This window comes from Solenopsis invicta, chromosome 3 (genome assembly GCF_016802725.1).
Source record: "Solenopsis invicta isolate M01_SB chromosome 3, UNIL_Sinv_3.0, whole genome shotgun sequence".
NCBI lineage: Eukaryota > Metazoa > Arthropoda > Insecta > Hymenoptera > Formicidae > Solenopsis > Solenopsis invicta.
Window position 1 is genome coordinate 22,664,940 of NC_052666.1, and position 27,480 is coordinate 22,692,419.

Consider the following 27,480-nt stretch of genomic DNA (forward strand, 5'->3'; position numbering starts at 1 on the left):
TAGTGTACGGGAGTTTCGAAGCGTTAAAGGAAAAAGGCCGCCGTGGCCGCTCTCAGGTTCCTCTCTGCTGTAGATCAAGTAGGATAATGCAACGTCGCTACACGTTGCGGCGCATTTCAACTCGCATCCTCGTCATCCCGTACGAGTTTTTGACGCCAGCGAGTGTTTCGACAGTCCCGTGGAGTATCAAAAGCGAAGCGAAGTGTCGAGCGTTCGTATCAACTGCGTGCCGCGTTCGCATGGCCGTCGTGCTGCTTCAACCATCGCATCGGACGCTGTTGTACGAAGTCGCATCGCGTTCAATCGTGTTTAGCATCTTCTTAGTTTCCGATACGCGTGAATACTGGCAGTGCCGAAAACGAAGGGTCGCGCGTTCGTGCTAAGTGTAAATCAAGACGCATCGTCGCGAGGAGGATCTTGGATCTCGAATGTTCAAGAGCTGCGACGGAGCTGGACGGAGCGGCCAGCGGCGAACGGTGAGTCAATTCATTTGTCTCTACTGTTTATTCGCCTCCACATTTCAGTATTCGCGCCTCGTCTCGATTGTGCTTGCATAAATCGCGACAAGACGACTCAATGAATCGCACGAAAGTCGTTAGAATAGGAAAAATTTGAAGTTGTGTACACGCGCTAAGCGCTCTTTTCGCCAGGTATGCCAACAGTCGCGGGTGACGTACTGTAAATTACCACGCATTACAATCAGATTCAATCAAAATCTACTGGCCCAAAGATTTGATTTTTAATACTTACGGGACGGAGTCAGACGCGCGAAAACCGTTAAGATGGCAACGATTAAAGTTTGTGTACGCGCGCTTTTCGGCAGGTGTGCCAATAATCGGGTAATGTGCTTTCCCAGGTATTGACCGATTGTGCATTGGCTGCATTGTAGTGTATGTCGACGTTGTAGAGATGGCGTGATATCAGCTAAAAATCGTAGGCATGGCCATATACGTATTTCCCTTCCGCGTCCTCGTTTCTCGTCCCGTTCCGCGCACAAGCGTCCGCCGTCCGCCTCTATCGAGTGTCGTCTGGCGGTGGTCGCGCGACCCAACGCGGCGGGACGATTGAGCAGTAGTAGCTCGTCCAACTCGGTCGGTTGCTCAACGTCGCGCAATCCGACGGCGACAACGTTCTCGCGAGTCCTCGCTCGACGTGCCGGCGATTCGATCTGGTGGCGTATCGAGCGCACCACCTTCCAAGAAAACTGTCCCTCCATCGAAAGGTCCGTCGTCCCTTCACGCGAGCCAACCGATTAATTGACGGCACAGTGTGATTTCGGGACGTAGTCGCGATTGCGCGAGCGTGATCGAGCGGGGGCGAGCCGCCGCGCGATTCGTTTAGCAGTTCGGAGTTCGATTCCGATGAAACGTAATCTCCGCGCGTGAATGATGCCGGCGATCCGATTTGCACGTGATTAATAACCGTAAACGGGAATTTTTGAGCCGCGACGAGAGAAAGAGAGAGAAAGGTGCACGTCGTCGGGTACGTAATATACCTCGTTCCTTGACTCCATGTTGTTTTGACAGCTTAGACTGATCGGATTCCTAGGTTACTCGCGCTCGCATACATGTATACAAAGTGCATATTCGTTCAGATTTTTTGTCATCCATAATTTATTTTCACTGCTGCATTTATTTGTATTTAAATGCGAGGAGAAAGTGACTTCGAACGCGTGATTCGAGATGATACAGTGGTACGGTCATTTTGAATGAATCATCTGTTTTCAAAACCTACTATTCTGATTAAATTCAGTCTCTCGTGACTCTTGTGAGACGAAGATAATAGAAAAAAATGTTACAGACGCGATTTTTTTTTATTAATTTTCATTTTTTATTTATTTTGTTTGCCTAAAGTACTAAAAAAATTTATTACGTATTGAATATTAAATACAAATATGTTAAATATAAATGTAATATGTTAAAGATTAAAATTATTTAAAAATGCTTTTATAAAAAATGATTTTTCTGAAAGGACAAAAAAATATCATTATTTTTATCGCGTGTATCATTGTTTTGATTAATTTTTATTAAAAAGTATCTGTTTTATCTAAAAGGATAAAATGGGTTTGTATTTTTATTCAATTCAAAAATTTATCATTTATTTATTTTATCTGCGTGATGAAATTTTTATTAAAAATATTTAGTATTGAAAATATTAAGCAGGTATATTAAAGATTAGTTATAAATGTTGTGATTAAAGATATTAAAAGTGCTTGTTTTGAAAGGATAAAAACATTCTTATTATGTTTTTTTAACACTGAATTTTTATTAAAAAGTATTTGTTTTATCTTAAAGAATAAAAAAATTCGCTCATATTTTTATTCAATTACAAAAAAATTTATTTCTTGTTTATTTGTGTGACTAAATTTTTATTAAAGATATTTATTTAGTATAGAAAATTTTAAACAAATATATTAAAGATTATTTATAAGTATTCTTATTAAAGATATATTAATGTCCCAATTACATCAATACAGATTAACTTTGATCTCAGTTTAACTTATTAATTTTTTTTCCTTTTTTAAAACTAAAAAAAATAAAGAAAGTTAATTAAACCGAGATTAAAATTAATCTGTCTTGATGAAATTGGATATAAATGTGCATATTCAGAAAGCATAAAAATGTACTTACTTATCATTATCTTTTTATCACTAAATTTTTATTAAGAAAATTTTATTTGTTTTATTTAAAAGAATAAAAAAATTACTCGTATTTTTATTTAATTTAAAAGATTTATTTCTTATTTGCTTTATTTGCGTGGCTAAATTTTGATTAAAAATTTAGTATTGAAAATACACGAGTATAATAAAGATTATTTATAAATATTTTTATATGTTAAAAATATATTAAAAGTGTTTGTTTTGAAAGAACAAAATACGTACTTATTATGTTTTTTATCACTGAATATTTATTAAAAAATTATTTTATCTGAATTAATAAAGAATTTGTTCACATATTTTTATGTATTATTATTATTTAATGTAGAGGTTTTGAAAATGTATGATTATATATTTCCTGTGAAGTTGCCTTTACATAAAAACAAAAGTATTTACATTCTTAGTGCTTGCAGCAGAGAAGAGTGTGCTAGGAGTGATGATTTTGTGTAATAAAATGTCATTTAAAGGTTTGTGCAAGGATTCAGCGGGACAAGCATCTAGATTGGAAATATCGGAGCAAGGGGGATTTTAAATTGGAGCTAACGTTATCCACAGCTTTGTTGCACGCTCAGACTTTATTGTTACGTCACGTTCATAATTCAACGCTTCTGCGATAACCCGCCAATTACTAATAGGGCATGCGGCTTTGGCTTTTATTCTCTTCTTCATTGACTCTCAAACGTGACCGTCATCGTCTTCAGTCGTGTCTGTCGACGTGCGATTCTTGTGTTGGACACAATTTGCGAAAATTGCGCGACTAGAGGCAGAGGGTGTCTGTATGTATGTATGTATATGTGTGTGTCTGACCTTTGTCCGCGCGCTGTATTCACCAATTTCGAGCCCTTTGATCGATAAACCTCGTCTATTTGCCTTTTGTAAGACCTTGGGTAAAAATTTTATCGTTTGTTATTGATAAGATGCGCGATCATATGCACTGTAAAAAGAATTCAGTAAAATTTACCCTATTATTAATAATGGAAAAATTATTGCCGTAATTAATCCTGTAAATATGAAAAATCATGTAATTTTACAGAAATCATGTAATTCCACGAAAAATATGTAGATTTGCTTTTATTGCATAAATATTATCTTATTTTATATGAAACATTGCGTATATGGCGGGATATTTAAATATTTTATGTAATTATTTTAAATTTAAAAAATTTTTGTAATGCTACTAATTTTCCATACATATTTTCAATTTTTTTTGCAATCTGCTTAATTAAAAATTAAGGAATTAATTTCACATCTGTATATTGTAAATTTATAAACACATAAAAATTTACAATTATTATATTGGGTCTCAAAATTACTTCTGTAACAGATGTAAGGCTATACAAAACTTTTTTACAGTGTACCGGGTTTATCTCCTCTTGCGTTTTTGTTTGCATTTAGCTTTTCCCGCTCGAGAAAGACGCACGAGGAAAACTCGCAGTCCCATGGCGCAACGATGATTTTTCGTGATAAAATGCATGCAAATGTATTATGAAAGCCTGGATTGAAACAGCGGGATCGAGATTGAACATATCGATTCGAAGGTCTCGGAAAAAACATCACGTTAATTAAGTGGCTGTTGATGTGGCGATTATGTGCAAATGCATTTCTTCAGCTGCCGCTCGGCTCGTGCTTTGCTCGTCTTCTCGTTGTCTTACGCTCATTGGCACGACCCGACGACGACGCGGATTTATTGCGAGAGAAATGTATGAATGGGAAATGCGCGCGATGAAGTCGTCATTTTCTGTCACCCTCGAATTACGAATACACGCGCGTTCAAGGGTGAAATTCTCGAAATTTTTCAATAAAGAGTGAAATGACACTTTAACGCGCGAGGCTTCTGACTGAAAAAAACCCTCAGCCATTCGTATTTTTTTTTTGTATTTTTTGTATTTTAGTATTTAATTTTTTTTAAGTATTTTTTTTCTTTCTAAATTTCTTCGAATAAAATCTCACTCAATCTCACTCACGAATAAAGATTCATTCCAATCGGAAATATTGCCACTCGAAATAGATTTAAATTGAATTTTTTGTAAGTGCGAATGCTTAACTCCAATGAAAAAGTAACACTTTTTGTTTGAAATGAATATTTTACACTATTAAAATAAACAATTTTCTCCAATAGAGTAAATTTTTTATTTTTTCTCATGGATGGGTTATATCTCAAACATTACCAAAAATGAACAAATTTCATAGAATGTTTTAGTATTATGTTTGAGTATCTGTGTAAAATTTAAGCACAATTCACTTATTGGTTTAAAAGTTTTTTAATTTTTTGTTTATTTTTTATTCTTATGTAAAATCATGTTTTGCAGTACTTATTTATAAATTTGATGGAGAAGTAGTATTACCAATTAAATCAAAATTTTTATATATACTAATAAAACTCTAATAAATATCCGTGCAAAAATTCATTTAGATTTATTTACTCGTTTAAAAGTTATTTATTTAAAATTAGCAGCAAAATATAGTAATTTTTACTGCAAAAATTATTATACGTTAAAATTTTCATTGTTTTCTTCTTTGCTGTTAGCTTCAGGGCTAAAATTCGGGCATTTGCTACTAAAATTTTTATTGTTGATTAGGAAAAAAAAAGAATTAATCGCGAGGAGCCTTTTTAAATTTCGATAACTTTTAACTCGCATTGTATAGCCAAAACATTCTTAAAGTGAATCTTTTGTTTCATCGTTAATAATACGAATAAACAGATTCACGCTAAAGTTCTCCGCACAAGAACATCCGTAACACTGATCTTAAATTTAAATTTATAGCAACAGTAAATTGATGTTAACGCCTGAGCAGAAAAATTGTCGTAGTCGTAACCGTAAGTTAACGCACAAAGCCGACATACATATGTGTTTACGTCAATCTTTGTGCGTTGACTTACGACTACGACTATTACGGCAATCTTTCTGTTCAAGTCCTTACATGACAACACGACGACGGAGGCGATCAATGCAACTCGCTTCTTTCTTGGCGCTGCACTGTTTCCAACTGTCACGTGGAGCATATTAAATTTACTCTTTAATTATGAGTGAAAATATTTATTCATTTTATTTCACCGAATGAAAGAATTCACTCCACGATACAAAGTGATAGAATTCATCCCATGACACAGAACGAAAGAATTCATTTTATATAAATGAAACATCACTGAAAATCATTCCAACTTGAATTAATCGATAATCAATTTTTTTTTAGTAGAATTTTATTCGAAAAAATTTAGAGAGTAGTTCTTTAATTATTTTGATGGAAACATGAAATACGAGATATATCTACAATATGTTCATTCGATTAAAAATTATCGAGGCTTTTTCAAATCACGTACGCTGGGAGAACTAAGACCCTGACGGAGGTGAAACGCCGGAAGTAGCACGACAGTATATCCGACTTACGATCATTGGTGTGGAATATTCGTTAGCTTCCGGGAAACGTCGCGCTCGCTTCGTTAAGTCCGATTCACGATGCTTTTGTGCCGAGTGGCGAACTTTACGGGGTGTACGGAGTGCGATCTGATTTTTTATTATTTGGTCTCTTTATCTTTAGTTTTCAGTTGGCGGGCCCGATTATCCTTTTGGCTTGATTAAAAAAAAAGAACAAAGCAAAAGCAAAGGCAAAACCGAGAGCGGGCGGACTAAATCTTATCTCTTTCCTCTGTGCGCCTTGCGGGATAAATCTCGGTGGGCGGACCTCTCTTCCGTAACGACACCGCACGCCGTGTGGTAAACCACTCCAAACTCGTCGTTGCACCTGGGAGGTCGTCCCCTGGGAGCTCAATACCTCGGCTTTTATCGACGCGGGGCGGGTGGTGATGCTTTTGTCTCTCCGACGGGATTTAGCCGTGCGAAAATCGAGAGCCACATCAATGCCGAAGTCGGCAACTAAGTGGAGATTCTGGAGGTCTCTTTTATCTTTATTTCTTACATGTATGTGTGTGTGTGTGTGTGTGTGTGTGTGTGTGTGTGTGTGTGTGTGTGTGTGTGTGTGTGTGTGTGTGTGTGTGTGTGTGTGTGTGTGTGTGTGTGTGTGTGTGTGTGTGTGTGTGTAGAGAGAGAGAGAGAGAGAGAGAGAGAGAGAGGAAGAGAAAGCGTTATTTTTTAGGATTTTATACGTGTACATTATACGTCCTCCCGCAGTGCGAGGATTGAGTGGAAGAGGGTCAGTTGCACCAACATCGATTGACTAATGAATGATTGATTGGATTTTCCCACTTTACCTTCAGGCAAAAAGACGTATTTCCCTGTCACACAACATAATGTTAATTAACATAAAAACTTTCAACATGCATGTTTCTCAAATCAGAGGATTTCAAATGAAATCGCGTCGAATTAATTCGTAAAGTATCAGATACACGTGCATTTTGCATATAATGGAAAATCAAGATTTAGAAGGATAAAACGGGAAAGGGCAGTTCAGAACTTCAGGATGTATCACACTTATTTTTATAATAATGAAAAAATTTAGAAAAAAAGACATTGTTCTATTTGAAAGTAATAAAAAAATTTAGTGGCGATTTTCTACTTGGATTAAAAGTAGAAAAGTAGATACCCTACTTATTTTCAATAAGTAGGGTATCTTCAATTCAATTATTGTATAAAAAAAAATAATGCTGTTTGTACTCATGTTTTATTTTCTTCAAGTTAGACAGGACATATTCACATCTAAATTTTTTACCGATAGTAATAGGATTAAAAATGAAAAATAATAACAAATATAGGAAATAAACTATAAAGTTGTGTTGTTAAATATAAATATTGGCACATTTCCAATTCCAAACTTTTTTTGCAGAGACTATACGGATGATACATTCTTAAGCTTGAACTTTTTAAAATCTATCTTCTTAGATCTGAGTTAATTGCTCTGTTTTATCTGAAAATCGATCTGAAAGAAATCCAGCTAGACATTTAATTAACTAAGATCGTTGGTGCAATTTACCTTCTATCGACGATGCTATTGCATCTTGCGATAATTGTGCGGTACTTTTCGGACGCGACAATGAGAGCAGATCGCGGTTGATTTAACGCTAATCAAATCTGCTGCTCCACTAACTTTCCGCTCGGAATAATCAGAAGCTAAGAATTATGCCGATGTTGATGCGGTATAAGGTGGCCTATATATTGTAAATGATAAATATTGGCCACATTTGCAATTCTAATCTAATAAATTGCTCTGATTTGATTCACTTTATCGGAGGCTGATCGGCTATCTCTGACGAGTACCTCTGTAAGCGCTGTACGTAATTCTTCAATGCTAAGCGACACAAGTAGTCTAATTAACTCTCCCCAGGACAGCATTTACCCGGACAAATATTTCAGTACCATTTACTGACGGTCTGAGTTGCTGCCGTCCCGGTGAGAGTTAACAAACTCATCGATCGCTGGCGCTTTGTACATATCTTCTTATGCAGATTTGTTTCGCGCAACACTTACGTCACACGCTCTTTTCAGCGATAAGCGTAGTTACTAATGTGACATTAATTTAATATTAACAATTTATGGCGATTAACGGCAAATATCTCTTAATCAATTTGCATAACTCGTAACTACTTTCAAAGAATAGCTCTCTCTATAGTTTCTTAGGCCGATCTGTTTCCCGTTGCAAGTATTTTTTTATGTTGGCCAGTTGTTTGCTGTGTTTATTTTTTATGTGCTGTTCAGCTAGCGCTAATAATCTCTTTTACTTTTAATTATTTTTTTTACGCGCTCGTTGAGCTAGCATCGCCTTTAATATACAAGATGATTATTAATGAATGTCTCCACTTTTTATCATAGAAGCATGATTTACCGACGGATACGTATTTCTAACATATTATATTAGAAATTACAAATGCGTGCTCCTATGGTAAAAAGTGGGGACATTCATTAATAATCACCCTGTATATACATGGATGAAAATAGTGGCAGCTTTATATATTATGCCAATGCAATTCTCACGTCATACAGATACGCGCACGCAATTTTTCTTCCGATTGCAATTGGAAAAAAAGTCGCGGTGCACTGCATTGCGGTGTGCAGGTCGCACCGCGAACGAGAGAAGTACGCGCCGTATAAGATCGTGTGGGTAGAGTATATGTGTGCGTGCATATGCACGCGAAATAACATGAATCTTGCACATTCTTCGAGGACGGTTACGCAAACGGTCTCCATTGAAACGGCATCTGGCTGACATAGTGATTTAGCGAATATTATTTACAATTAATTTTCACAAATCTCTCGTTACTCGCGATTCTCCCGTTCCTAAAATTTCTGATTTCAAATGCCATCCTTTATCTCCTTGACGCGAACGGATTTTCCTCGAGGAAAGTTCAAATATGGGCTGAGCCACTGTTGTAAGCCGTTGTAAACGGATTGCAATGTTATACAACAAGTCCGTACATTGAGAGAAAAGTATTTGCACGGAAAGTTTTGCTGAAATATCAAAAAGTTTAGCTAGATACAGTTTTAAAAATAATTTTGTTGGGCTATTAAAACAATTATGTAAAACGTTCAAGCATGATGAGAAAGGCTGCAAAATGTTTTGACATTCTAACGACTAGTTTGACTGTACACAATTTTCCTGTACAATTATTTTGATAGCCCAACAAAATTATTTTCATATTTAAGTCTAGCTAAATTTTTTGACACTTCAATAAAATTGTTTTCTTGGTGTAAATTGTTATTTTTGTAACTATATTTGAACGTTAAAATAACGGTGCATGGATATATCTAGTTGATTTCTATTTGTGAATTTGTCGAAATTTCAATTACACTGAAGTTCAAATATTTGTTCTAGATATTTGAAAGTATATTTATGAATTTTTAGAAATTTTTTAACGTTTTTAAATAGTTCACTTTAAATTATTATTATTATTAGTTTTATTATGTAACATTAATATTTAATATTATAGTAATTGAAAAAATAGTTGAATATACAAGAGTTCCCATGTTTGGTAAAATACCGTTTTTCACATTGTATTATAACAAATAATTATGGTGAGGTTCTTTTTATGATTATTACTATAATATATTTTTTGTAGATCACCGCGGATCACGACAGTAGGATCGTTTGAGACCTCAAATTTTTCCCATTTTTGTCGATTTTACCTCAAATTCGAACTTATACAAAAAATATATATATAAACGTTCCGTGTCTATATAACGATACAATCGTATTTTTAATACTAAAAAAGTGTACTAGAACTTTTTTAGAGCTCAAAACTCTTTGAAAAATACAATCATTTACCAGTGACCCAGTTGATCTAACAATAAGCAGCGAAAAATGGGTTGGTCAGCGGAGAATTAATATCAATGTGGTACAATCATTAGAAATGGTTGCAATTATCATAATTTAAAAATTTTGATAATTCTATTAGGTTGAAGAAAAAGAAATCCATTATTTATGTACATACATAAATAATGGATTTCTTTTTCCTCAACATAATATTATAAAATTTTAAATACTTTTTGATGCTAATTGCATTCGAATTATTGTAATTGCAATCATCTGTTTGTCAATATAACACATTGTAGTAATATTGTATTATAACAGTAATTATTATAAAAATGCAACTTTTAATATTTCACCATAATTATTTTAACATTCAATTACATGCACAGATATTAAATACTTTTTTCTTAGTGTATGCACATATATCGACGACATACGAATGGTTTTCGTTTCCTCATGCCTTTTACGCGCTCAATACGGCAAATTGTTATCGGTTTGAGGTCTGCGTTATCATCACGTAATCTGGAACATCGTATTTTTCTGTGCGCTTATACGCGCGACCTTCGTGCGTCTATTTCTCGCACATCGAGTCAGGAAATGACGAGTACGTCCTCGCGTTTGCAGAAAGTCCAGGAGGGCTGTTCTCGAGGAGGACAACCAAAAGGAGAGTAAGCGCAAGCGCTCGGCACCGGCAGTGGTCGTAACGCAGGTGATCAGGCAGGATTACGATCAGCTAACCGAACAGAAAGTATCGGAACAAAAAGTATCGGAACAGAAAGTACCGAAACAAAAAGTACCGGAACAAAAAGTACCGGAACAAAAAGTACCGGAACAAAAAGTACCGGAACAAAAAGTACCGAAACAGAAAGTATTAGAAGCAACGGACATCAGGAGGAAGATGGATCATCCACTGAACAGTCGGCTATCGCCGAAGGTCACGCCGATCACGGACGACTACGAGATCAGCAATCATGTCCTGGGTCTTGGGATCAACGGGAAGGTCGTGCAGTGCTACGACAAAAACACGAGACAGAAATACGCTCTTAAGGTGAGTTTTCGCTTTACGCGAGTTTGCAGCTCGGCACTTTAATTCTCCGAAGCACATGTGCACGGAAAGAACAACTTTGTTGAAGTACATTCTACAGATCTGAAAATAATTATGTTGAGCCATTAAAAAAATTGATTCGGATGTTTAACTTGGTAGCTACTGTAGTGTCAAAACTGTTTACAGTAGCATTATCACGCTAGGACATCTTATATTATTATTTTGATGGTTCAACATAAAATTATTTTTTTATCTGTATCTAGCTAAATTTTTAGATGCTGCAATAAAATTGTTCTTTTCATGCGGATGTTCATTTTCACCAAGGTAAACTTTAATTTCTAATATTTATCTTTTTCTTAGGCTTAAAAAAAAGATAGGGCAGGTTAAATCAAAGATCAAAATTAATCTATATTGGTGGAAATGTATATAAAGAAACACAAGATTTTAAAATTAAGAAAAATTTCCGATTTAAGGTTTATTAATTTGATTTACATAAGCTTGTTCGAACGACTCCATTTGGGCTTTGCGAGCTAATTGAAAGTCGTATACCTCGAAGCAAAGATAACAAACGATCGAAACGCATAAGAATCGAGGTTTCTTATCGGAAGGCGAGTACAGTAACGCTGTTACGCATCGGCTTTTCTTGTCGATCGCGATGTGCCTCGGTTATTTTTAAGACGCGAGAGCGACGCACCGCCGCGTCGTAGACGCGAACCGCGAGTTCTGAAGATGTTAATCCGTTGCGTTGACACCTCTTTGAAGGTACGGCTACGTATCGATACCAGCTCGAATCGCATCGGTCGAGCGCGTTCAGAGACCGCGAGTCATCCTCTATTTATACTCCGGTGATTTCCTCGTTCGACGATGTCGGGGCCCTCGGAAAGCATATCTCTCTCCCCTCGAAGGTGGTTTGTTGCCGCCTATTTCGCCACCGATCCGTAAAAAAATTCGGTCAACTTCATGGAAACGGTTTCCCTCGAGAAAGTCAATGTCTCACATCGGTGACTTCTTGCCTACCAAATGACAACTTCGATTGTAATCACGAGGCAAGATTTATGTCCATTTTTACCGATGTAAACTAAGGGTGCTTTCTATTTAATGACTTTTGTCTCTAACTTCGATCTTGGTTTAATCTGTTCTTTATCTTTTTCTAATTTTTAGAACTAAAAATCAAGATCCGAGATCAAAATTAATCTATTGTACAATGAAAATGAACATTACTCTTTCTAAATCAGAATTAGTGTACTGTTCACTGAATGACAGTGAATATAGCAGAATAATCTGATTTCAGTGCTATACATACTTAGAAAGAACAATTTTATTGTAGTTTTATTGTATTTAAAAATTTAGCTAAATACAGATCAGAAATTAATTTTATGTTGGACACATAAAATAATTATGTGATAGATTCAAATATGATGATACTGCTGCAAAAGTTTTGACATTCTAGCTAACTAGCTTAAATGTTCAATATTAATTTTTTAATGGTTTAACATAATTATTTTCAGATCTGTATTTCAATTTTTTTTGTGTAAGTACTTTAAGTATTCAAGATAATTTATAAAGTTTTATTGTGATTGCCTGTTTAATTATTTTATAAATAAATGAATAAATAAATTATGTTTATTTTACAGAACTGATTTTTACATCGCAATGAAACTTTATATAAATCTTGAATATTAAAAATATTTAAATAAAAACATTTAGATTTTTTGTTATTTCTTATTTCATTATTAATTATATTTTCTTTAAAGCATACATTTATTTTTTATTAAGATAAATTTTTATTTAGATAGAAAATTGTCGCCAAATGTTTTCTACTACTTTCAAATGCAATATAAGATATTCTATAATTTTTTCATAATTTTCTTAATGTTTTGAGAAATGCCCTTATATCTTTTTAATAGCAAATACTTGAATTAGCCTCTGGATGAAAATTCATTCATAGTAGCACTGTAGAACTAGAGAAAGTCTAAGAGTCTCACTATCGGTCCTCAATAAAGTTACTCAATATTGCTAGACCGTATCTCTAAAGACTGCAATCGTAAAAGAGAAGCTTCAACTCTGATTTATGTCCCGTGTATCTCATTTGAAAGAGCATTCGTTCGCACGCGGAGATAAGATTACGTTGTACTTTCGTCGATTTTACGATAGGAATTATTTCGGCCACGCGGTTAACAGACGCGCCGACGGTGAAATCTGATAAATGTAAACTGTAATTACTTGATTAAATTGGTTTGTTTGGGGAACGTGCATATTAACATACTGACGCCAGTCGATATCCGTTACATTGTTATTATCTGAAATGGTCTCGTTCTATTTTCTGATAACGTTCGGTAACGATAAAGTGCACGCTTTATATTGCAAGATTGCGTATTTTATAGCAACTCACGTGTTACGTATTAAAACACAATAAGTATCTCTTATATTATAGAGACACCAGAGTATGTACACCCAGAAATTAAGATTGCATTCTTCACAGCCGCGTTCTTCGCAATTGAGTGTTCCTTGAGGAAAATTTGGTTTGTTATGTGTACGTTTGAGCAGTACTTTCTTCGAGCAATTTTCGAAATTGCTGTCTTGCTTTACTGCGGCTGGTTCCGCATCAAAGAGCATCGTCCGCTTTTTAAATCGAACGTGCGGCTGTCCGCGAAAGTTGCGTTTCCTTATAAAGGCGAGATTGTAAACGCGAGATTCTGTGAGACCAGCCACGAAAATAATTTGACGGCAGTTTAATGTGGAATGTCGATTGCGTGATACGACATATAGAACGCTGATGACCGATTACGAGTGTCACGTGATCGCTTGCATGATCGCCGCGATATATAATTTTCTCTCGTCTTTTTTTGTATTAATGTATATTAACGTTGGCTGTCCAGCGAGTTTTATTCTTATGTTTTAATATCACAGTAGAATTTTTATCATAAGTGTATACGATAAAATATTGTGTAATACGATTAAATAAGATTACATTCTCATCGGAGGATATAATCTTATTACTGATTTTACTATCGGAAAATATCAAGAAAATCTGGAATTTTCAGGGAACTTTTTTTATTCTTGAAAATCATGGATTTTTATAGGATTTTATTGGTATTCAGAGACATTTTTGGAATTTCACTTTTAAATTTCAATTTTACCTTTTTTCTGATTATTTTTTCTTATTAATATAAAATCTTAATTAGTAATAAATGTGGCAGTCACGTCATTCTTATGTAACTCGTGAGATTTTATTAAAAAATTAATGACAATATAATAGAAGATAATGATAATACATCGTTCTAAATTAGTGTCGTGTGTTCAATTATCGTGATCTAGATCCGTTTATTACGAACAAAAAGATTTTTATATGAGTATTATATTTTTGATCTCTACTACTTTCTTAATTTAATATTTAAAACTTTCAAGTGACTTTTCTTTGCAATTGTATGATTACGGAACATTAAATGATATGATAAATTTATTTCAAAGCTGCATTTAAAAAAATTTTCTGATCTTAATCTTTTTTAATCCTTGGTTGCTCGCGCGGGGTGTCACACATCCCAGCGTATCGTATTCTTATATAACTTTTTTAGACGCGAGCAACCAAGAGTTAAATAAAATTTCTATAGAAAATCTGAGAATTTTCAAAGAGTTCTCTTACAAAATTTGGGTTAACATCTCGTTCATGGATTTCCGTAGGAAAATTTTTAAAGTTTACTTTTTTTTGTAATTTGTATGTTTATTGTACAATATATTAATATTAATATAGTGAATATTAATAGCAAAATATGGATAGTAAAAATAAAATGGACACATTTCTATGTACATTTATAATTATGAATGAACATTTCACAACTATTTTTTAAACATTCTTTTTCTTATTACATAATAATAACAACTAATATTGTTATTATTAATCTTGAAATTGATATCAGTTGTACTCATACATAAAAAGTCAAGCTTTATATTTTAAGATTTTTTTTCATAGCACGTAACAAACGTGCTCGTACTCGTCAGAAAATTTCGGAAGTTTGATTTTTTTTTAGATTTGGGGCGCTTGGTTCTTTTTACGTGAAGTTCGATTGAAAGCTCTGTTTTTCCGAGAGTGAGTCTAAAGGTCGGTGGTATGAAACACTTTGTCTTCTCGCGTCCGCCCGCGTAAAAATCCCGATCTTGCCATGAGAAGGTATCGCGCCGTGGCTTCTCAGATTCGTTAAAAAAATAATCACGAGTGTGTCTCTCTCGCCCTCTCTCTCTTTTTCGCGTGAGTAGTTTCGGCGCGATGCGTTCGCGGTACCGCGAAGATCGCAATTTTTCGCGGCGCGCAGGACGCTGCAGCGTCTTCGGTAACTCTCCGCGTCGATTGTAAATATCTCTCGCGTTCGTGGAAAGCGTCTTCTTATTTTTACGAGAGACATTGGCGTCTCAACGGCGATAATTCCTCTCATCGAACGAACATTTAAACTCTTACGCGTTCACTAAAAATATCGTTCGTTTCTTCATTCGTCCTGCATACAACACGTGTGCGATGTGAGATAAAATTGCGAAAAATCACGTGCATCTCATTCGCTCTCGATATGCCGCGATCATCCTTTTTTCATATTCGTCTCTCTCTCTCTCTCTCTCTCTCTCTCTCTTTTCCTTTCTCATTTTCTATCATTGCACGTGTCGTTCACGTGTCGTCAGCGTTCAGGCTCGCGATTGTTGATTTCTTCGTCGCGCGTTTTTCCAGCGGTGTATCATAAAACTATGCACGGTTCTCCCGAGGAGACGCGTTAACGCAACACGCGCAAATTGCGCGCGAATCGCGCGCGATTGACAAAGCGATCCACGCGGCGCATCCGCAAGGAAAGAAAAGCAAAAAGTTGCACCGTCGCGTCGTACTCGTCCTCGCGCGCCTCTATATATTCCTCGATGAGCTCATCCTTTCCGGCGCGAAAATGGTCAATGGCATCGGAGAACGTTATCCGGGGGGATTCCGATGGTCGCTTATCGTCGGAGGTCAAAGTGACGCGATTGTTAAAACTGACGCGAGAGTCAAGTCGCCGTATCAATTCTTGTACGTATCAAAGATAATGAATATTGACAGATCAACCGTAAGATATGAACAGATTCCTCGTTTTTCTTTTCTTATTTTATATATTATTATATATGTTCTAAAATTTTGTATGACGTAGAATCCGCGTTCATTATCTTAATGATTCAACTCATCCCATTTTTCGATAACACTTGTTTCGATAAAATACATACTTTGTATTGCGAGATTGCGTATTTTGTAGTGACTTACATAATATATGAAAGTGAGTTGAGAATATAGGCTATTAGCGTTGTAAATGCGCAGCCACAGTTTGCATATGTTATAAAATTTCAGAACTAAATGTACGCATTTATCGATAAAGATGAGTTGAGAAAAAAAATTTTAACTCTCCGTGGTTCATCCAGGAATTTGAAGGCAACTTTTTAATTTTAAATTATTCTGTCTCAAATTTGGACATGCACAAAAAAAGTGAAAAATGTTTCGGGTCAAGCAGTTATGAAATCGTATACTGGAATATTGGAACAGTGTACCAGAATTTTTTCAGACTTTTTTACACAGTACAAAAACCTTTTTAAAAACACTCACTGGCATCCGTGACCCACTAAACTAGGAAAATAGCGAAAAAAACTTTGGACCACAGAAGGTTAATTATTATACTATATAATCCAAAAATTAAAATTGTATTTTTTGTAATCATATTTGTGTAGTCAAATATTTCTTGAAATTTTGGTTGTATGTGTATAACGGAAATTGATTGATAATTGTCGGCAAATAAATATGACAGAAGGAGGGAGGAAGACTTATCAATTAATTATGTGACCGAAAATGTGTTCATTTTACGCAACCTTAATAAAAGATTTACTTAACATTTTTTTACGTGGAATGAAAAAGATTTAATTAACATTTTTTTAATGCGATAAAAAGACTTCAAATTGAGCGATATGTATTTATTTTTTCATTATTTTTATTTTATTTTTTATTACATTTTTTTAATTTTTATTTTTCTAGTCATTTTATTATTTATTAAATTTTGAATAACGGTGTTTTGAATAACGGTGTCTATCATTGTTACGCACAAATTGATCTGAAATTATTCTTTTGCGTCTCTGTTGATTGACATTCTAAGAATGAAAGTATTGTACTTGATAATTATTACATAACATTATAACCGTTCTTGTAGTAACTACATTTTTATAGCATTAATCTGAATCATTTAAAATAGTTAACGATTACAAACTGTTTACGCAGAATTCATTGACGTATTCAGATATTTTACAGCTGAAAAATTATCTTCGTAACTCTCTCTTTCTCCCTCCCTCTTTTAAACAGTACAATTTCTCTTAACGTATATTCCAAAAATTATTTGATCTTTCTCGTTCCTACAAATTTTGATAAAAGTGCCGTGATAAATATGATGGATCGATTCTTTGATACAGTGTGGAGAAACCCAGTTTAGTCTGGCAGGGTTTTCTTTGAAATTCCAGGAGGCTGTTACATCATGTATTAATGACTAACAGTTTATCAAATAAGTGTGTCCAACTAACACAGGCACTTCTTCATTGAAAGAATTCACGCGCTGAAGCATCCTCGAAGCGCTCAGCGTTGATTGAAATCAATCTTATCGCTGATTCTATTTACGCTATTCTGGTTATTGCAACGATCGATGAGCGGATTATATAACATTGCGGTGTAATCGTCACCGTTTACCTTCGCTAAGAATAACGACAATGCGTCCCACAGGATGTTTTCGCGCGACTCTAATTATAATACAATACTTCCATAAAAGACAGTAAAGTCGAAATTGCGCCGTCGGTGTTTTGACACCAGCACATATTAAAGAATAAATTAAATTCTTGCTATTTACTCTCTGGGTGAGGATTCATCCACATAATTGAGAAGTCTTTTTACATTTTTTAAAAGTCTACTTTTTTGGTCGCAATGTGACAGAATAATTACACTAACGCTATTTTAATGTAAAATAAGCTAATTTTAATGTTTAACAATTTTATAAAATGTTATTTTATTTAACTCGCTAAGTCCTAGAAGACCTTTACGGACTTTTCTGTTTTAAATTCTTGTAACATCCTAATAAAATCCTAATAAAATGAATTTTTTTTTCCAAGAAAATGATTTTCTTTAAGTTCTATTTAAAATTGCTGAAATAATTTTTTATTAAGTATTGTTCTATTTATGTTAAATATTTTATTAATTTATAAAAATAAATTTACTCGCAAACAAAATATCATATATTATAAACAATTACGAATAGAAAAGGTACAGTAACAATGCTATTTGAATATTCACCCAGGTAAGTTTAAAATTACAAAATATAAACAACGTAAATAGGTAAATAGGTTAGGTGGATTTAGCTTCTGGCTAGCGTTGCTTTCTAATAACAAATACTTAAATTAGCGCTTGGATGAAAATTCACCCAAAATAGCACTCTAAGATAAATAATACGTTTCTGACAAAAATTTTGCAAATTATATGAATCAGATTGTCCTAGAACTATTTTCATAAATACCGGTTATTAACAATGCTTTCAAGAACTGTTCTCGTAAATACCAAGTCTTAACAATGCTTCCACCTTTTTGTCGTTATCTTTTAAGAGCGGATTCAACGGAGAGATAGAAGAGAGAATCACGTTTAACTTTAACCGATGTTTCTGTGAACGGTTCTTAGAGTGATCCTAGCAGACAGCGGAATAAGTACGTTTCGCGTTACGGACACTGAAAGAAGATAGTAATATATAGGGGTGTGCGGGTACTCGAAATTACGGGTACCCGAAATCGAGTCGGGACCCGAAATTGAGACGGGAACCGAAATCTAGTCGAGTCCCGAAATCCTGTCGGAATCTGAAATTGAGACAAAATTCCAAAATTTTGTAAATTTTGAGTACTTGGATCTAAAATCAAGAAGCGGTCATAGATCTAAATACCTTATACACTGATGTGAGAAAAATATTACTAAATTTTAATAATTATTTGTTTGAATATTGCCCCAATAAAATTTTTTCTGAACGTATTTTTATATTTATATATTTATTTAGTATAAGGAGTGACCACTAATTTAATTATCATTTTTTATTGAGTAAATACTTATGTACTGTAAGTAAATATTTCATTGGCAGTATTCAAATTTAGTAATTCAATATAAACGAAATGCTTTACGTAAATTTAGTAATTTTTTTTTCACATCAGTGTATAAAGTATCTAAATCTCTGACTACTACTTGACCCGACTTTAGATCCGAGTACTTAAAATTTACAAAATTTTGGGATTTTGTTTCGATTTTGGATCCCGACCCGATTTTGCGACTCAACTCGATTTCGGGTCTCGACCCGATTCCGGAAAAAATTCCCGACCCGACCCGAACCCGAAATCTCGGGTACCAGCACACCTTTCGTAATATAATAATAATCAATTCTAGATAATAGTTACTAAGCTTTATTGAAATAATTTCAATTAAATATTGAATTAATACAATCAAATGCTTAGTAATATTTAGTAACCGTTTAATAACCGATTGGTTTTACTATTATTATATTTGATTACTATTAACACAATTACTATATTACTAAACATTTGTTTATGTTTATCAAACATTTAATTGAAATTACTATTTCACCAAACCTTAGTAACCAATATTTAGGTTTGATCATTATTACTAGACTCTTCTTTCAGTGTACGCAAGTCATTTTTTTTTCAGTGTACATATCGCAATGACACGGTACACGTATTGGCTCGTGGCGATGACGATACGTACACGGGCCTCCGATGGCCTCGCGGCTTTAACGGCCATTAAAAATTCAATATTTGTCGACGTCATGTCGCGACCGCGTGCCCGCGTCATTTTGTCGCGAGCCAGTTTCTCGCCGCTACGAATTCTTTCTCCTCGTTGATTGATCGTCAGCTGTCGGCCAGCCAGAGTTTTCCTCTTGTCAATTGTCACGCGCCGTTTTCTACCTGCCGTCCGCTCGCCCGCGTCTCGTTGGACACTATTTTGCCAGGATTCCTAAGAGTTTCAAAGCATATCACGCGCTCTTCACCGAGGGAAATACTCCACGCTTTGTATCACGATTTTCTTAAACGATAAAGTTACATGATTGATGTAAACCTTTCCTACAGAATTATATTGAAAAATATCGCCTATGTATCATCTCGAGAAAATGAAATAAGACTCTTTAGACTTTTATTTCTAAATTTCCTCGTCTTTTCTCTGGAAAAAACTGACAGTATTGTCGCGAAAGATCAGGAATCCTCTATTGTCTGTTTTTTTTTTACAGCGCGAATTTATTGCGAACGAAATTATGAAAAAAAGCTACGTTGCAGGAAAACAATATTGAAATTTATTTAAATTAAAATTATGATCATATTTTTATTACTCTTCAACCTCCTTTAATCTTTTGCAAGTCACGTGGAGTTTTTGCATCCCAAGTGTAATTAAAAGCGCAAAATCTTTGTAAAAAACATTATCTTTGGAAAAAAGCGCTGTGCTCCTGTGAATAATAAAAAGAGAAAACACGATGTAAACAAAATGTCTTATCGATCACAGCATATCTTAGTGCTGATATTTATTGTGATTTTATGTACATTTTCAAGTTCACGAAACTGCGCGTCGAATAAATTTTCGGTCTTAAAACACAGTTCTAAGTTGAACAAGAAATAGTAATATCACGTTATTAAATTAAAAGTTAATTTAATACTAAATGATTCTAACAAGCATCTAAATGTGAAAACCCCTAAAAAAAACTGTAAAGAATTTATTAAAAAGAGAAATATTATTGTACTTGCACTGAATCTGCATGGAGCGGTTTTTACTTCAGAGTCTCGTGAATCCTACATGAATGAACTTTTGACTTTTATCCATGTGCCTTGCGAAAAGTTAATTGTGCAATTTCCGATTATGTTGTTTGTATAACTTTTTATGTAAAACATTAGAAATTAGTAATGCGTCCAGCGATGCAATAAAAATTACGTAATACACAGTTTTGTAATAAAAGTTAGGAATTTTATTGGAAAATTACAAAACAATGTTACGGTGTGCTATTTTTATTGTACCGTGTGGTGCATTATTGTTAAAGGAATAACGATAAGGAAGTGAAGAAATTGAAGCCGCGCCTGTTTCTAGGCGATTGGCTTTTTCGTGACGGAACGGAAAACTTTTCCAATTCCGCTTGATTGACGTGTTGCCGCGTAATCGTCCGACCGGGAAGGCGATCGATCGCGCGTTTCCACGAGCGTGACGTCCTCGCGCTGCATCGGATTACGTTGTTGGCTTTTATAGCCAAGCGTGTAAAGTCTTCGGCGCATGGAGAGACGTAGAACGGCGAGCGTACATTTGATCTGTCGCCAAGAACCATCGGAGTGACAATCTCGCACGTCTACCCGTCTATTTCGCGCGGCAGGTAGACTCGTACGCCGTGGAGGTGCTAATCTTATTAGCATCGCTCTGTTACGGCATCCGGTATTAGTCTGCGACACGTGATTGCTTCGGTATTTTTCTTACTTACACGCCAACGCGCAAGGACTAGATCAACGGAAAAGCTTGGTCGCGGAAAAATGAATCTCCTGAAATGATCTCCTGAAATGCGAAGGTTTTCATTAGGAGAATCTCAAGTTAATCCGTTCATTTCTCCACACCCACGTGGGTTATAGCCTCGCCATTTTCGCGATTTCAATGAATCTTGATCTAATTTTATCACTTATTCATCACGCTTAAACGTGCTTTTTCGCCTGTATGAACGAATAACACCAATACAAAATAAGTAGAAGACATGGAAATATTACTACTCTAATTATAAGAGTACCGCTTCTACAACGCGCACATCTAAAAAGACGGTTTTAACTACACTGAGAGAGAAGTGTTTGGTATATTTTGTGATTGTAGTTGTACGGTAAAATAATTAATAGCTTTCTAATTTCTAGTTTATTATGAGTTTTAATTCATTATGTTTAATTGCGTATTAAACTTGTAGCGTAATATATAAGCGTTATATAATAATTAACGTCATTATTTTAATTAAATTTGAAAAGATATATCACGCGATAAATATCAGCACTAGGATCTAGTTATGGCCGTTTAGGCACTTTGTTCATATTATGTTAATTAACTTTTCTTTCCTGTCACGGCGCAGTATTTTTCCGTTCTCCCCTACTATCGCTGATTCCGATGACCTTTGTTCCGGAATAGGTACAAATCTTAGAAACCGGTTCTCCAACTCGCTTTTCACTACCTCACGTTTGGCATGCTCCGGATATCTTCGGCTTGGCTCAGGCTATAAAAGCGCGCGCGCGCGCGCGGATCATCCTTCCGTTTTACCATTAATTTCTCCGTAATGTCTTGCGTCGGGAATGTTTCAACTTAAAATAAAGTTGATTCTTTCAGGAGCTTTGACGCAACGCTACCGCGCTATAATCTCGTTTCACGTTCGAGCTGTTTCAAGAAGCGTTAAACTCTTTCGAGAAACGCGCTCTGATACGATGACGTGGCGTCAATCTGGTTTCAGTTCAGTCGCGTTGCAGCGGATGCTTCGGCTCGTAACAGAAAATTATTCTTCCAAGCTCTTAATGTAACAATGCACGTGTATGTCGTACGACAATATGCTAAACACTGAAGCGTGCATGATCGTTACTCTCGTTGCTCGTTTCTACGATGTCGCAATAATTAAACGGTACATTAAGCATCTCGCACCAAGATCGCGGATGATGAATCTCCTGTGTCAACCTAGAGACGTTATGCGAGTATTTCTTTCCGGTGTACACGTTGCGAGCGACAACGTCGACTATTTTAGTTTCCCACCGCGCCACAATAAACGTCTGCGGCAATCGTCTGCAGTAATTCGTATAATTGTCCAAGAAGATCGCGTCTCAAAAGGGCGCAATTACGCGAGCGGGTCCGTTCGAGAGGAAGGCTTTTTGTCCCACGATGATGCACGTGCTCGATCGCTGATTTTGTATGGCATAAAGCGTACGGTATGATTGACCGATCGGTATTGTGTCATCAGCAATTTACGTGTCGTTCACCTCCATATATGAAAGAAAATCGATGTTTCTTCGTTAAACTTTATATACACGATGCGCTAAAGCGTACACGGAAATAATACCTCATTTAAATTCTAATGACGATTTGATCAATTCAGAGATTGTTTTTCTTCAATTAAACTACTTCAGAATGCGATTCGGTTTGAAGTGATACAATATTCAACAATGTGACTACTTATTAACGCACTGATAAATTTAATAAATATGTAAAATTTAAAAGAGACAAAATATTAAAATAAATTGTTACTCAAATTCTCATAGATTTTATTATTTGAGCATTTGAACGAAAGATCTGAAGATAAACGGTGTGATATTTAACAAGTAAACATCGTATTCTCATAAAGGTGATAAAATTTGTCATTGTCGACATATGTATCGAATTTTTTTTGTTCTATGCATATATATAGTATATACATCCTAATATAATTTTAATTTATTTTGCATGATATCATTAATCACTCGTTTATCGAGTTATGATGGTTGAATGGTTATTTTTAAGTAATTATCGCATTAGTTATGTAAGATGCTGCGCGCGTTCTGGTATTGTACGGTTTGTAGCAGCGCGAAGAAGATGCGAAAAAAATCTTTATCTAGGAAATCCTCACGATGACGTCGCTTTTAGTGTGATAAACACTCTTACGAGCTATGAGTCAAGCCTGTTAGTTGCACGATGAGCGATACATAACGGAAACACGATGCGAATACTGATAATTTCGAATGTACAAGTCATTTATCAAAATCAGCGATAAACTAGCCAACCGAATTATCCGACAATATTAATAACATATTTTAAATACATTAGAAATTGCTTCTCGCTAATAATTAACATTTAGAACAAGCCACCAAATGTATGTAAAGAGTTGTTATACAAAAAAATGTTATTTTAATTAAAAAAGGAAAATTTAAAACTATTTGTAGCTGCTAAGCTACAATTTTTTTCAGTACATATGTATATTAAAAATTGCTCGCTGCTAAATTAATTTTTTTGTTATATTTAGTATAATAATAAAATTGAATCTTTTTCTTTTTTTTAAATTTGTGTACACTTTAATGAATTTGTATTAAATGAGTATGTCGAACTAAACTATACATTATTTGCAGGTCCTACATGATTGTGCAAAAGCGCGAAGAGAAGTCGAGCTTCACTGGAGAGCATCGAATTGTAGGCACATAGTCCAAGTCAAGGATGTGTATGAAAATTCCTACAGCGGGAACAAATGTCTGCTAGTAGTCATGGAATGGTACGTGAGAAAACGTAATATTGTACGCAGAGAAAGGATTAATCAATGAAGCTAAAATGTAGTAATAATGACAGTTAAGCTATGCCTTTAAAATAAGGATAGCTAATGTTATTAGTGTCAAAGCTCAAGTTTATTAGTTATTAAAATGTAGCAGCTACAGAAAAAAAATATTTGCTGCTAGAATCAAATATACACTACAACGTTCCATAAATAATTATGATTCGAATGCATGTTTTTTTGCGTGTAAGAGGAATATAACTGACATTTTTCTTAACTTTTTTAGCCATTCGTGTTAAAGCATGCTTTTAATTTTAGCTAGTAAAGTTGTATCTCGCAACATGTATTTTAAGTTTTAGTAATGACAAATTCGAATTAGCCACTGACATTTAGCTTATATATCAAAGTCATTTCTTTCCGTGTTCTTAAAGCAACCGTGACAGGTATCATTTGTGTATGATTCTTGATATTCACATCCAACACTTTTTTGTTTCAGCATGGAGGGCGGAGAGTTGTTCCAAAGGATACAAGACAGGCAAGACGGCGCTTTTACCGAAAGAGGTACGTAGCTTCAACATTCGCAAAGTCTGCCAAATTTTCCTATTTTTAGAAACTACGTAAATTTACTGTACTGTGTTTCTTTACAGAGGCCGCGCAAGTGATGTACGAGATCTGCGTCGCGGTGAAGCATCTACACGACATGAACATCACTCATAGGGATCTAAAACCCGAAAATCTTTTATATTCCAGACCTGGTAAGAAAACGTATTAAGGCATTGCATGTGCCTTAAAATACCACATTATTTGTTTTTTTATAATATATGTGCCAACTTTAAAACATCAATTCATAACATTTTAAGAGCTTAAGAGTTAACCGCGTATAATATGCAAACCTTGAAGTGTCATGAAGACTCTAAAAACTATGGTAATTTTTATCTATATGTATCGCCTGCTCAAAAAGTACTTGAAACTACCTATTTAAACGAAGCAGTTGAATCGAAATCGAAATTTCTTTTTGCCGTCTGGCAAACAGTCACCACGGAATATTTCTTAAATGTTATGAGACATTTACGTGATTTGCAAAAAAGACTGAATTTGTGGAAAGACAATTTATGGATTTTGTACCATGAGAAGGTACCATCTTACACATTGTTGTTAGCACTTTTTTTGCGAAAAACTCAACATTTATATGGTGTCTGCGATATTTTCTGCTCGCCAAATACTTGAAATTGTTAAATTTTTATTAAAACGCACAAATTAGTATTTAATCGGATAAATTTATCTACTACTCTTCAAAATAGTCCTCATTCTTTGCTACACACAAATATCATTCTTCAGACACCTTATTTGCCAGATTTGGCCTTTTCTGATTTTTTTCTGTTCCCAAAACTCAAATTACTACTTCATGGAAAGCGTTTTGAGTCAACAAAAGTTGTAAAAGAAAATTTGTTGAAGGAGTTGAAAAGCAGTATCCTCATTAGTCACGACAAGTGTTTTGAAGAATGAGTAGTGTTGACACATGTGCGTTTTCGGTCCCGAACGGCCTATTATAAGAGACTTTCCTGGGTATAATTACTTTTGGTTTGCTTTTACAATTCTCAGAGATTGTTTTTAAATTGATTAAAAACCGATTTAGGGTTATACTGTTCTGGGTGAATTTGAATCTAAATCTTTGACACAGAGAGCAAACTTGCAAATCCTTATGTCACATCGACACAGTTATATGGACTAACAATACATAGAAAATATAAGATTAATATAGTGTACATTTATTTTCAGACATCACTGGAATCCTAAAACTCACCGATTTTGGATTTGCTAAAGAAACGCACTTGAAAGACACATTACAGACGCCATGTTACACACCTTATTATGTCGGTAAGTTTTTGTATTTTATATTGTAAATACATGCTGTATAGTTGAGAAACTAAAATTAATATATCTGTTTTTATTTTTAGCTCCGGAAGTTTTGGGACCAGAAAAATATGATAAGAGCTGTGATATTTGGTCGTTGGGAGTAATTATGTATATATTGTGAGTATTTTTCACGTATCTTTGAGAGTTATTATATCTTAATAAATATTAATATTAATAATATTAATTAATTGGTTTTGCTTAATGTAGAATAGATTCTCAATCTTTTATGATTTTTGTTATCTTATTAAAGTTATATAAGACAATATGTGATATTATCTTTTATTATTTCTAGATTATGCGGCTTTCCACCATTCTATAGCAACCACGGACTAGCGATCTCGCCTGGAATGAAAAAGAGGATCCGATTAGGGCAATACGACTTTCCTAGTCCGGAATGGTCAAACGTGAGCCAAGAAGCTAAGAACCTTATTAAGGGTATGCTGTGTATAGATCCAGCGGAAAGGTTGCAGATTGACTCCGTGATGCGTAACAACTGGATCGCCGTAAGAGCACACTTTATAATAAGATTTCGTTTTTTTTTTTTAGAATAAATTCTCTCTGTAACGTGACTTTTCAAAAGCCACATGTTTCTCTTAGAAATATATGGAAGTACCCCCCACTCCTTTACACACCGGACGCGTTCTACGCGAGGGAGAGGAAATGTGGCCTGAGGTACAAGAGGAGATGACGCGATCGCTGGCGACGATGCGCGTCGACTACGACACGGCGGCTTTAAAACAGCTCGATCACACGAACAATCCTCTATTAAATAAACGTAGACGCGCGAAACAATCCGCGAACAACACGACGGTGCCCACGCCCGCCTCCTAGGAAGAGGACATTGTCGGAGCCAGACGAAACTGGACATGTTTTCTACGGAGGTGCGTCAGATACAGCGTGATCACAACGAGGATCGTTTTCTGACTGCTGCATTTTACGAAGCGAAAGAAATTCCGAAGTAGAGTAGTATTGAAGAGCACTTAGATCGCATGATTTACGCTTATCGATATCTGAATTAGATCTTAATTAGAAGAGAGATCAATTTTATTAGAGCGGTAACAATAACGCACGCAACAAGGACAATATTGCTCCAGCAAACGTAAGTGATGTTTTTTTAATTATTGAACGATATCATGATCTTTCTTAAATTACAAAATATATTTTAAAATATATATACGTTACATTAATTATAAAATTGAACAACGACTTATGTGGTAGGGCAAACGTTATTAATGCGAAGCATTAATGTTATATGTTTGTCGTCAGTTCAATTTCTATCAGACCTAATATAATAATAATTGTTATTGTTCGAAAATAATGGCCTTTAGAGGCGCTAAATAGAAACAATCGATGCTGTTAAA

At 34.9% G+C, this 27,480-nt stretch overlaps 2 protein-coding genes across 3 annotated transcripts; one reads left to right on the plus strand and one right to left on the minus strand.

Annotated features, from left to right (window-relative positions):
* On the minus strand, positions 1-1,249 carry LOC120357064. The gene is made up of 2 exons (XM_039446467.1): positions 751-1,249; positions 1-676 (listed from the first exon to the last, which is right to left on the minus strand). The coding sequence occupies exons 1-2, from the start codon at positions 1,214-1,216 to the stop codon at positions 504-506; spliced, it is 639 nt and encodes a 212-aa protein (XP_039302401.1). The 5' UTR covers positions 1,217-1,249; the 3' UTR covers positions 1-503.
* Positions 1,071-27,480, plus strand: LOC105194280 (MAP kinase-activated protein kinase 2). 2 transcript variants are annotated; one of them, XM_011159133.3, is made up of 10 exons: positions 1,071-1,482; positions 6,197-6,550; positions 10,481-10,904; positions 24,066-24,205; positions 24,699-24,763; positions 24,850-24,957; positions 25,982-26,080; positions 26,161-26,236; positions 26,412-26,622; positions 26,717-27,480. In XM_011159133.3, exons 2-10 carry the CDS (start codon positions 6,462-6,464, stop codon positions 26,948-26,950), a joined length of 1,446 nt encoding a protein of 481 aa, XP_011157435.1. In that variant the 5' UTR covers positions 1,071-1,482; positions 6,197-6,461; the 3' UTR covers positions 26,951-27,480. The 2 variants fall into 2 exon arrangements, with proteins under 2 accessions (XP_011157435.1, XP_039302400.1); XM_039446466.1 differs by lacking the exon at positions 6,197-6,550 and having other exon boundaries at positions 1,075-1,482.

Coding starts and splice junctions, on each gene's coding strand:
- LOC120357064 (XM_039446467.1), bottom strand. CDS start 1,216: ATGGAGGGACAGTTTTCTTGGAAGGTGGTGCGCTCGATACGCCACCAG. Junction 677..750: donor CGCGCGTCTGACTCCGTCCC/GTAAGTATTAAA, acceptor GGTAATTTACAG/TACGTCACCCGCGACTGTTG.
- LOC105194280 (XM_011159133.3), top strand. CDS start 6,462: ATGCTTTTGTCTCTCCGACGGGATTTAGCCGTGCGAAAATCGAGAGCC. Junction 24,764..24,849: donor CGGCGCTTTTACCGAAAGAG/GTACGTAGCTTC, acceptor GTTTCTTTACAG/AGGCCGCGCAAGTGATGTAC. Junction 26,237..26,411: donor GGAGTAATTATGTATATATT/GTGAGTATTTTT, acceptor TATTATTTCTAG/ATTATGCGGCTTTCCACCAT.